Below are 12,323 nucleotides of genomic sequence, written 5' to 3'. Positions count from 1 at the left end.
ATCTAGAAGCGACAATAAGCCCCCCCCCTTTTTTTTTTGGTGGTACCAGGGAGGGAATCCAGGGCCTTGCACATGCTAGGGATACATTCTAACACTGAGGCACATCCCCAGTCTTTCTGCCATACTTTTAACATTCTGGAAAAGGCAAAACTATGGGGAGAGTAAAAAGATCAGTGGTTGCCATGGGTTTCCAAGGAGAGAGGGAGGGATGACTCTAAGGTGCACACAGGATTTCAGGACAGTGAAAATACCCTTGGATATCATAATGGTGGACATATGGGACATGTGTCAAACCTGTAGAATGTGTAACACTGAGAGTGAGCCCTAAGATAAGCTAGTCCTGATGAACTCTGTTGATCATGATGCATCTGTACATTCATAGCTCTGATAGGGGTGAAGCAGGTGGTGGGGAGCCTGGGGGAGGGGCAGACAGGAACTCCCTGTACCTTCCTCATAAAGTTCCCTGTGAACCTAAAAACTGCTCCCCAAACTATCCTTAAAGAACCAAACTACCGAATTGTGCACTTTAATCAGGTGAGTTATATCAAGAAGGGAAGAAAAAGATACAAAGGAATTGGGCTGGGGATGTGGCTCAAGCAGTAGCGCGTCGCCTGGCATGTGTGCGGCCCGCGTTCGATCCTCAGCACCACACACAAACAAAGATGTTGTGTCCGCCGAAAACTGAAAAATAAATATTAAAAAATTCTCTCTCTCTCTCTCTCCCTCCCTCTCATACATACACACACACACACACACACACACACACACACACACACACACACACACAAAGGAATCAAGATCCTGAAGGCAGGTATAGAAGAACCAGCACGAGAGCAATGGGAGCACTCAAGCGAAAGATAAAGACTTTCCTAATTCAAGATAACTTTTTAACACAGAAAAGATCTGAAATTACCTATGGAAAGAGTACTCCTCACACTGTGTATGGTCTAGGACAACCAGTGCCAGGGAATGACAGAGAGGTACTAACTCTCAAGGAAGACCAGAAACAATCTGGGTGCTTAGGACAACGTCACGAGTGGCTTCAAAGGGAAAAGCATTAGATGTCTTTGACAGTAAAGCTTTATACACACAAACAAAATGAAATGATGTGAAGATCATGGAGAAGAAAAACTGTTTCCTGGTCAGGAAAACCGTTTCACGTTGAATTCTGTTCCCTGAGTCCTTCCTGTGGACGTTTCCTGCAGGATCTACTGAGGAAAGTCTTTGAAAGACCAGAACAGAGGTACAGACATGGGCCTAGAGAGGATGTGGAATATGAAGGTATTTACAGAATCAAGAAAAATAAAGCAAAAAGGGAAAGTATAGTAGGTGATGGCTGCTTCCAGATACTGTGGATAAGAACAGCACAGCTGGTGGCTGGGGTGTCGCTCAGTGGTAAAGCACTTGCCTCCCACATGTGAAGCACTGAGTTCGATCCTCAGCACCACATAAAAGTAAATAAACAAAATAAAGATACTTAGTCCATGCACAACTAAGAAATTAAAAAAAGAAGAACAGCATAGCTATCTTAAAACTGTGCATGCGTGTGTGTGTGTGTGTGTGTGTGTGTGTGTGTGTGTGTGTGTGTGTGTGTATATGAATAAGTGTTAATATTTTCTTTCTTTTTGAGACAGGGGCTCACTCTCTTGCCCAGGCAGTCTCAAACACCTAGGCTCAAGGGATCCTCCTGCCTCAGCCTGCCAGGGAGCTGGGACACTATGATGGTGGATACATGTCAAGCCTATAGAGATTACAACACTAAGAGTAAGCCCTAATGTAAACTACCGACTCTGGGTAATTATGGGTAATCAGGAGGGTTTGACAATTATAATAAATGTTATCACTGTGAGAGGGGATGTAGTAGATAGTGGGGGAGGCTGGACACCAACCCTGCTTACAAAGTTGTTTTTTTTTTAGCTATTTGCAGTGAATAATGTTGGCCATGGTGGTGAGAACAGGTATTCTGAGTCCATGTGTGTAATATTGGAGAAAGCAATGATGGATTATAGCATATTCTAATTTAATTAACCCTGTTTTCTAAAAAACCAAGATTCTCAGAATAGAAAAAAAAGAACATTCAGAGGTTGTAGTAGAGGATAAGTACATTTCTAAGCCCTTAATTGGAACTGGAAGATTCAACAAAGAATTCATGAAGTATTTTCTGGGGTGAGAGGAGGAATTACAGGTATGAATCTATGGGGTATGTTTGTACAGGCATGTATGTACCTTCTGTCTCTGCGACTGTCCATAGGAGAAACCTAAAAACATAGACTCAGTCCAGAGGACATAAGGACATAAAAGAGAAGAGGTAAAATAAAAGTCCACAGCCCTCAACTTGGACAAGAAACAACAGAAGGAATTCACAAGGATCTTATCCTAAAAAAAAAAAAAAAAGAAAAGAAAGAAAGAAAACCAATGGGCACAGTGGGCCAATGGCCAAGCCTCAATCCCAGGAATTTGGGCAGCAGACGTAAGAGGATGGTAGCTTCAAGGCTGGCTTGAACCTTAATGAGACCCTGTCTCCAAACAAAAAGACTTGGTATTTCAGCTCAGTGTGAATCAGAACTCCTGGATTCAATCCCCAGTACCAGGGGAGTGGGCCCCCACAAAAGCCAGTATATGTTGTATGTATATTTATGTTAAAACAAACAGGACAGCAATAGAACACCAGGACCTGTGACCAATGCTGAGGTCAGTGCCTAGGCTGTGGTCTTGAAATGACATTTCCTACTAAGAAAAAAAGAAACCAATAGAAGCAGATGTCCTGGGTTTGGTCCCTCTGGGTGCAGTAACATCCCAGGGAACATGGGATTTTGTGTCCCACCAGACAAGAAGCTGCTGAATGCCAAAGGGAGCACAGTGAGGGACAGAGGCTCCCAAATGAGAAGGAAATGGCTCAGCCTCCAGGGCCTGCATGTCTGGCAAACTCCCGTGTACCAGAGGGCCTGGTGGCCACAGTGCCCATTCACCCCCTTGGTCTGAACACAGGCAATGAGAACCTGGCTGAGAAAGGAGACATGCACAGCGAATGATAGGAAAGCTTGCAGGGCATTACCTGAATTGCTCCCTGGCTTTTATAACCTCGGCCATAGTACCTTCCACCTCTACCAAACGTCCGTATCACTGGGGTGGAAATAACTCCTCTTGGACGCCTAGGTGAATAGAAAAGGACAAGAGTAAATGCACTTAAATTCATCACAGACAACATGTGCAATAACTTTAAGTGGATGTAAAGGTGTCTGATCTTATGCTCCGTAAAGGATCGAGTTTATTGAATATGGTCACGCTAAAATTTATTTAAGAAATCAATCTTGCGAGCGCGCTACCACTTGAGCCACATCCCCAGCCCAAGAAATCAATCTTATTTTCATCATATTCAAGGCTTTTGATTTAAAAATAGTTTAAAAATAGTCTTAAAAAGGCAACTGATTGGGGCTGGGGTTGTGGCTCAGTGGTAGAGTGCTTGTCTAGCATGTGTGAGGCACTGGGTTCGATTCTCAGCACCACATATAAATAAGTAAATAAAATAAAATCCATGAACAACTAATAAAAATATTTTTAAAAAAGGCAACTGATTAGCTGAACGTGTGATTATTTGATAATGGTTAAAATACAAAATGAGCCAAGCATCACAGCGCACACCTGTAATCCCAGTGGCTTGGGAGGTTGAGGCAGGAGGATCACAAGTTCAAAGCCAGCCTCAGCCAAAGGAAAAAAAAAAAAAGGGCTGGGGGTGTGGCTCAGTGCCGCCCTCCCTCCCCAGTTCAGTTCAATCCCTGGCACCTCAAAAAAAAAAATTACATAATGCTATAATAGGAACTTATGATGTTAAAGTGTACGTAATGATACAAAAACATTCCTGCTAAGTTCATCATTTAAAAAAAAGCAATTCAGAGGCTACTGTTTTGCACTAGACAAGATACATTTTCCTGGTCCAGAGCTTACCCTCTTGCTGGTCCTCCCACAGAGACCACTTGTAGTGGGAAGGGCCCTCGGCCTCCACGGCCCCGCCTGCTTCCTGCCCAGTGGCCAACCACAGTGCCAGCAATTTCTAGTTTCCCTCCCTGAGAAGGTATAGGTTGGACTCCTGCACAAAAAATACACAAGAAGACAAAATCTTTATAATCACAGCATTAAAACTGGTAAAGAGAAACAAACAGGCAAATTCTTTTCAGTTCTGGTTTCTATTTAGGATGAAGCCATTTTATCTTGTTTGCAAAGACTCCTTTTTTAAATTATGTAGACTCTATGTACACACTGTGATTTTAAGCTGTTGGTTCCAACAGCAAGGGTGCAGGCCCTTCAGAGAAAGAGATTCAAGAAGGGACTCTGCAAACTCACATGTTTTTCTTTCTTTTTTTGGGTGGGGTGGGGGTTGGGGCAGTGTGCTAGGGATTGAACGCATGGCCTTGGGCATGCAAGAAAAACACCGTACCAACTGATCTGTATCCCCAGCCCTCATGCTTTTTTGTTTAGGCAAATACTTCCAAGTTTATTTCTTTAGCAATAAACGAAACCCAAAGTTCAGAATATTAAGTAGTCACTGTATTTACCAACTTCTATTAATTATAGGTATCTTGAATGTTCAAAAGTTTTCTGACCTAAAATAATTCTCAAACTATTACCTGATAGAAAAAATTCTGATAAAACAAACCAGAGCCCCAAGATTCATGTTTTCTGCTGGGGGTGGATCATCACAAACCTCCCACCATATGGTGGGCTGGCCACTGCAGTGACTGTGTAAGCAAAGGCCAACAGAAATCCAAGATAAAACTTAAGTTTTCTGGTAGCCACATGGAAAAAGTACAGACAGATGAAATAAGTTTTACTATTATATCTTATTTCACCCAAATAACATTATTTCAACATGTAATCAAGATAAAAAGTAAATGGACTACTTTACATCCATTTATGTTCTTTGAAATCTGGCGTACATCTGCACTTACTGCTCAGAGCTGGAGTGCTCAGTGGTAGATGTGGCTACTATGCAGGACAGCCCAGGGTCTGGGTTTCAGACACCGTGGCAGGAAATCCAAGAAGCCGGTTCCTTGGCCATCATTACCCACACTATCCAGAATGGTACCTGCCCTACCCTCACTCTTTCCCCAACCACAGGCCAGCTTCAGTGGTCAGGTACTGCAAGGAGCTGAAGCACCTCAAGAAGCAGAGGACGGGGCTAGGGACATAGCTCAGTTGGTAGAGCGCTTGCCTCGCATGCACAAGGCCCTGGGTTCAACTCCCAGCACCACTACCACACACACACACAAAAAAAAGAAGCAGCAGCAGCAGAGGCTGCAGGGCCGTGAGGTGCAAGAGCAATGGCCATGGAACAGAAAAGCCTTGTGGGAGGCTAGGAGACACAGGAAGAAGAGGGGCCTTCTGGGCTGCAGACGAGCGGACCCACAGTCACATCTCCTGCCTCCTAGCACACCACACCTCCTGCCCAGGTCACTGAGTTGAGAAAATATTGCCCCCCCCGCCCCCCGCCCCCCACCCAGAGAAAGGCTTGCCTACCCTAAAGGTTATTCCAGATTTGTCAGAACAATCCTGCAATGTGACTTGATGGCCAGATTTAGACCTGCAGTCTAAAGCTGAAGTCACAAGTTTCAAATGACAGCAGCATCACAAGATAGTAAATGTTAAAAAGACTTCTCTCCCTGGAAAGACTAACTCAAATAAAAAGAGAAGCAACAGGAATTTAAAGTAAACTAACTTATTTATATACTAGACACCGGATCTTTCTTTCAAAATGTTTTCATGAAATAAACTGTGACAGCCTTTTTGTCAGGAGTTCTGTGCCTGCAACCATCTTCTACACAAGTGTGAGCACCTTGACCAGGAGAGGGTTGCTTGGGTGCTGGTCAGGTCACCCAGGTGCACAAAAGTGTTCGGCTCTAGGTGGTTTACCCTGAAAGGAAAGATGACCACCACAGGGCCACTCCAGAGACCTGAGGGCAGGGAGTCGGGTCAGGGACCCATGAGAAAGGGAGCTCTGATGGAGCAGGTGGCTCACGAGGACAGTCAGGGAAAGCGCCGGATGATGGAGCAGAGGAAAGGCTGGCAGGCGGGAGCTCTGGGAAGGGTGAGTGTAATTACCGCCCTGGGACTTGCTAGTCCTGCTGCTGTCACTGCCTGAGAAGGCTCCGCAGTGTCCAGATGCTGCCGCCACCCGGAAGGCACGGTAAGGGCCTGATGCTACCGTTTCCCCATAGGGGCCGCCAAAGCCACAGACTCCTGTGGGGACCAGGGTAGAGAGAGACAGGGAGAAGCATGAGGGATAGGGGTCAGGGGCCCCCACGCTCGGTGTGAGACCTGGCAGAGTGACCCCCAACTCCTTAAGCTGCAGGGAAGGGGTATCCTGGCCCCCCTCAGCACCTCATTGCCTTGCACCCTTTGCACCCAGAGGCCACCCCTGCAGGCCACCTTCCCTGCAGCAAGTCATCCAACAGGGTGCTAGCCAGGGGATCACACTAGGCCCCAGGAGGCGGATGTTGGAATACGGCTTTCTCGGACCCAGGTGGATTACTTTCCCACACTGCACACAGGAGGAAAAAAACATCTTCAAAACATGAGCAGCGCTGTAAGCTACATTCACGGATTTTAGATCAACCCTCTATAACAGCGCTGGTGGCTGCCATCCTCCCTTCTTACAACCACCTCTGGGGTCTAGCTCGCTCTTTGCTGATTCAAAGAAACACTACTGTGGCCCTCCCAAGACTGACAATTACCCGGGCTTTGCATGGCAGGCTACATCCCACTAGGAGGACAACATGTCCCATTTCCACCCAACAGCGTGCCAACTCGTGACTCACCTGCAAAGCCTCTGCCCCTGCCCTGAGACGGGGGGACGGGCCCGAAGTGCCGAGGGTACACAGATGCGGGGTAGAAGGGCAGAGCAGGCGGTGGTGGGAAGGGGAGTGGGTGGTTCTGCCGGGAGAAGTTGAGCCCCTCCAGAACGCTCTGCCGCATCTTCTCTACCTTGGCAGCCTGCTCAGCCTGGAAGGTAAGGAGCCGGCAGGTGAAAATGCCACTCAAGAGCCGTGACCAGATGTGAACGAGCACTGACAGATTAAAACATGCAGACTCACTGCTGGGAGTCCTGTCTGCACACCCCTCTACTTGCTGACGTTTATCTGTAACCACCCAAATCAATCCTTGGCCATTCGCAGTCCTGTGTGGAGCATGGGGTGGCCTATGAGCCCAGATGAGATGAAACAAGACAACACCGACCTGCCAGACCCAGCTCATGTGGAAAATGAGCATCCTCTTTGTGGCCTGTTTAGTGACTTCTTGTTTGCAATCTGTCCTTGCAGTTGGTGGTTTTGGTGTTTAGGATGGACCCCAGTGCCGAGGCGCTGCCCAGTGTTTCTCAGCACACACGGGACTAGACGTGCCGGTGTCAGAGCAGCTTCCTGCAGCTGGAGTTACAGTGCTGCTGGTCATGAGCTTGAAGGCCACGAATGGACAGTATGTATTAAATGAGGTGTGTGTAAGCAGAAACCCTCTAGGAACAAGGTTCTGAGCTGACTGAGGCAAATGTGCAGGTGGAATCTTGCAGGCACCTAATCCTAAATTTCCGAGGAGAAATGGTTCATACTCGCTAATTCAGGTCTGAGGAGAATTCTGGAAGCTAACTACCAGGAGTAATGAGGACCAAAGGCCTACTAAGAATTCAGTAATAGTGGGCGAGGCCCCCTCACAGGTTTCACAGTGAGTACGGTGTAGAAGATGACACAGTCAGCCTGTGCACCGCACTTCATTAAGGTCAGGCTGTCCCGCCCAACATACCTGACCATCACAGAGGTCGATGAGTGGGGTCTTTTCCCGGCTGGCTTTGAGGAGTTTGGACTGGAAGAGCTTCCCATCGAAATACATCCAAGGACAACAGTGTTCCCAGGGGATGGGCTGTCCACACGCATCATTGGCAAACAATGCCATGTCTACTCCACTCATGAAGAGAGCTGACAGTTGAATTCCTCGGGGGTCTAGGTTCTCAATCTTTAAATTGAAAAGAGTAATTTCTATGGAATAAGAGCACTTCAGTATTCTCCCACTGTCCCACTGCTCTCCAAAGTTAATAGAGATCACTCCTCAATAAAAGGGTACCACTAAGCAGTCCTAATTTGACCTAGCGCTGGTCTTATTTAAATAGAATTACTTCTTATTATTTAGCATATTTAAATTTAAGAACATGTTTTATGAACATACTGAAGTATTCCAGCTTGGCATCTGAAATCATCACCTAGGGTGTATAAGTACTGTATTTAAGGCAGGATGTTACAAGGGGACCAACGATGCGTGGTCCCCTCAGCAGCTGGGACTCTCACGATCCCTTCATGAAATAACACCTCAGATCTGAACACAGGTCAGGTAAATTACCTGGGATAATTTCATTCAGAAATAAATTTGTATTTTGTTTTTATTTTTATATGTTTATCTTTCAGATAGCTACTTATTAAAGAAATTGTCAAAACATTTCAGGAGACATGAATAGTTTATAAATGAAAGAACAAAACAAGAGAAATACTGTACTGAACCATGCGCACTACAGAATTCGCACAGCTCGTACGTCCTGTGTGAGTGATGATGCCTGCTCTGCCCATAGCCCTGGCCTCTCCCAGGACGGGCTGGGCAAGAGACTCAGTGGGAATATACAGTCCACTCTTGATCATCTGACAGAAAGACCTCGTTTGTGGATTATCCAGGACAAGTTTTAAACTCTGCTCTTGTTTCTATCTTCTACCTGGACGGCTTCTCAAGAACGCAGTCTTTATGGGGCATCAGTCTAAATAATGCCTAAAGGTGGCAGTAAAATGGTTTTGTATGAAAGAGGAAAAAACAGACCATTCTGGTGCCAAATGCTAATGAAATTTATGATTAGCTGCTATTTCGTGCTGTTTATGTCAACTTTTCCCATTATTAGCTAATACTGTTTTCTAACCTTTTTAAAAATTTTAAGTCAATGCAAATAAACTTCCAAAATAAGTCTGCTCACAATAAAAGTGGTTCATCTACATTTCCTGACCCAACTGTGCATCATGCCAGCTCCTACGTGCCCCATGCATTACTGGGAAGCAGCTGGGGCTGGATGATGGAATTAGACGTATATTCATTATTTATGTGTATTGTGGAGAAAGAGAGGGTCTAATCGGAACAAAATGGAGAAAATCTATCTTATTTATTTTGATACCAGCCACCCCATCTCTGAGCTGTACAAAAGAAGAAAAATCATCATGACAGAAAGAGGGAAGCGGCTCTGCTGGAGAGGGGTTTAAAGCAGAGGTGGAGCCTGATGAGTAAACAGGGCCACCCCAGGACACTGGTCCCCTGTCCCCTTGCATTTTGGAACAGTGACCACAAAACACTTCCAGCCAGGTGAGGGCCCACCACTTTTGGCCCAGGGCCTCATCCCCGACTTGGCCCACATCAGAGAGCAGAGGATCTGGGTCAAGGGCGAATTCGAGAGGTGAATGGGCTGACGGAGCTCTGAAGAGGTCTGCCTCTGTCCAAGCATCCTGCATAGAATGCCATGCTCGGCCATGGATCCTGGCTGGTCACCTCCAGACACAAACCCCTGCTAACACCCTGGTAAACTGCCATCTGCACTGTGAGTTAAAAAACCCTCAGCAGGTGCACACAGCAGCACTGTGAGGTAGCACTGTGTATAAACATGCATGTATCAACCAACTTCAATACTGGTTGATAGCTATTTTTCATGAATTTAAAAAATGATGTTTCCAGTTTAATTTTCAATTTCAGGAATAACAATTAGAATTAATTTAAAAGTTCTCAAAAGCTACATTAAAAATGTTTTTGGAGTGGGGGCAGGGGGAACTGGACTTGAACCCAGTGATGTTCTGCCACTGAGCTACATTCCAGCACTTTTTACTTTTTATTTTGAGACAGGGTCTTGCTAAGTTTTCCAGGCTGGCCTCCAACTGGCAAGATCCTCCTGCCTCAGCCACCCAAGTCACTAGGATTACAGGTGTGTGCCACTGTAGTCAGCCCTTTGAAAATTATTTAAAACTTACATTTGCATAATATTTTTCTTTCCCTAAATGTTTACTGTGCAAATAATAATGTGATACTTGTAGGGAACTTAAAAAAAGATGTATCAGACACCACCCTTTTTTTCAAACATGTACTTTTATGTGTACTACCTCATTTCCATCTCTCAATACCTATAGGACACATGGACTTCTAACAGTATTCCACTGTAATAGACAGTCACAGACTTCAAGGTCACAGAGACTGCAGAACCCCAATCTGAACCCTCGACTGTAGAAATATCTGCCAGTAATATTCATATTCGAATCTTATTCTCTTACATAAACTGAGATAAAATATTCAGCATTATCCAAAGTTCCTCAGCTAGAGAAACAGAGCAAAAAATTCTGTCTTTATGGGAAATACACACATGAAACTTGATCTATCTAGTTAGCTCAGAACCCAAATCCAGCACAGTGACTCTGTGTGTCCTCTAACTACGGGGCACAGACTCTTACTGTAATTTGTCATATTTACCTATATGCAAAATAATTCTTACAGGTATCACAGACATGCTGCACGCCCCTAATACTGCCTTTAAAGCTCTTCATTTTCCATCTTTTATATTCTGCACTTGGCATGTGAAACTGTTAAAAAGAATTTAAGGCAATTATAGGGATGTCAAGAACAAGGGAGAAGAAACTGGACAGACATTACAACTGGACAAAGTTCCTTCTCCTCGTCCTTTACCCACCCTCCTAGAAACCCAGGCTCAGGACTCATTTTACCTTAATTACACTCATGCTGTTAACCTAGGAGAAGGGCTTAAAAATATAAAAAGAAAAAAATGAGGGTCATCAGTCACTGTCACAGGTGTTCAAGGAACCACACAGAACTCTCAATTATTCATGAACATGGCAGACGGAGAAAGCATGGATGAAATGAAATTCTTAAAAAATTCATTTAAGGTAATGGTTGCAATGTCTTTTCCCACTGAACCTCCCCGCAGAAAAGCTAACAAGAGCCCAAGCTGTCAGAACTGGGTCCGTTCTTCCTCTTTTCTTCCGCTGATGGCAAAGCATGTGGTGGACACTAAGGGGAGAAGAAAGAGGGGCCTGGGCAATCCACAAACTGGTCACGGCCCCGACACAGGAGCAGCGACAGTCAAGAGGCGACTGTGTCTTAAACAGTGAAATGGCATCTCACAGGAAAGGACTGTCATTGCTTTTGCTATGCTGGAAAACTTTAATGTTTACATGAAAAGGCAATTTTAATTTTAATTTCCCACCACTGAATTTTGGAAGCATTGGCTCTGCCTATGAATTTTGGTTAGCACTGAAATAAGGATTGTTCTGGTTCTGATTCTTGGTCTGATCGCTGAGAGGAGCTTAAATCTTTACAAAACAAATGACTGCCTTCCCCTCAAACGCTTTTTCCTCACAGCTCTTCCAGAGTCTGCACCGATCCTGACAATGACGCTGTTCCAGTGTAGGCTGTGCTCTTAACCGGGACTGTCGCCTTGCACACAAGAAGACCCCGGGCAGCAATGAGTGAGACAGAAGGCAGCGGCACATGGAATGTGTCCCATACGGCTCTAGAAATGCCTGGCCTCAGATGAAGAACCGGGAGAAAACCATGAAGGCACTAAGACCTCAAAAGAACCAAAATGAAAGCTTTGAGTGACTGGGTTTCAAAAGTTATATCCTGTGTGTGGATCGGAAAATGAAAAGGATATGGGAAATAAGATGGACTTGGTTAAAGTAACTTGATGGTGAATAAAGCTTGGTGGGCATACCTGGTCCCTGGCGGTGTGACTTTCAGAACTGGGATGTCAGTACTGAAGGAATAATCTATACAAGAGAAACAGGAGGAGAGGTAGGGGGTGGCACCACACTCTAGGAAAGTGATTCCACCCCCTGAAGCACAGCCTGCAGCGCGCACGGTGGTGACGGCACCGGGGAGGACCTGACTGGCCCGCCACACTGCCTGACACCAGAAACAAAAGCGTTAAAGACAATAACAATTTCTGCCTAACAAACAGAAAAGTTGATCCACAAAGTAAAGAACACAATTTGAGGGGTTTCTACGTTTTGGCTTTGTACTTAGCTTGTTTCAAAGTCATCAGAAGCCTCAGGTGAGCTCCACTCTGCACCAAATTTTGCAATTTAACACAGTAATTTAGGGAAAACCAGACATTTATTGAGCACCACCTGTTGAATACTGAACTTCTATAAAGCAAGTCTAAAATTCCTCTGCAGGGCAAGATGCGTTCATAAAGAACAGCAAAAAGATCTAAAAGCGAAGGCAATTTTGTCAAAGGAAACTAACTGATTATA

General features: G+C 45.1%; 1 protein-coding gene across 6 annotated transcripts in view; it reads right to left on the bottom strand.

Moving 5' to 3' along the window:
- Fam120a (family with sequence similarity 120 member A) overlaps nucleotides 1–12,323 on the bottom strand; it is a 167,946-nt gene that overhangs the window by 2,975 nt on the left and 152,648 nt on the right. For 2 of the 6 annotated variants that reach the window (XM_078030623.1, XM_005320874.4), the window contains exons 13-17: nucleotides 7,789–7,998; nucleotides 6,813–6,996; nucleotides 6,097–6,234; nucleotides 3,946–4,087; nucleotides 3,056–3,152 (exon numbers count right to left, since the gene is read on the bottom strand). In XM_078030623.1, coding sequence (XP_077886749.1) covers nucleotides 3,056–3,152; nucleotides 3,946–4,087; nucleotides 6,097–6,234; nucleotides 6,813–6,996; nucleotides 7,789–7,998 — 771 coding nt within the window. Of the gene's footprint in view, nucleotides 1–3,055; nucleotides 3,153–3,945; nucleotides 4,088–6,096; nucleotides 6,235–6,812; nucleotides 6,997–7,788; nucleotides 7,999–10,524; nucleotides 11,838–12,323 lie in introns of those variants that run through there. The other 4 variants (XR_013429935.1, XR_013429933.1, XR_013429934.1 and 1 more) reach the window with 4 other exon arrangements.

The sequence above is a fragment of the Ictidomys tridecemlineatus genome, chromosome 13, assembly GCF_052094955.1.
Source record: "Ictidomys tridecemlineatus isolate mIctTri1 chromosome 13, mIctTri1.hap1, whole genome shotgun sequence".
Taxonomy (NCBI): Eukaryota; Metazoa; Chordata; class Mammalia; order Rodentia; family Sciuridae; genus Ictidomys; species Ictidomys tridecemlineatus.
Note: the sequence above shows the minus strand (reverse complement) of the source record. Positions and strands in the feature narration are given on the sequence as shown.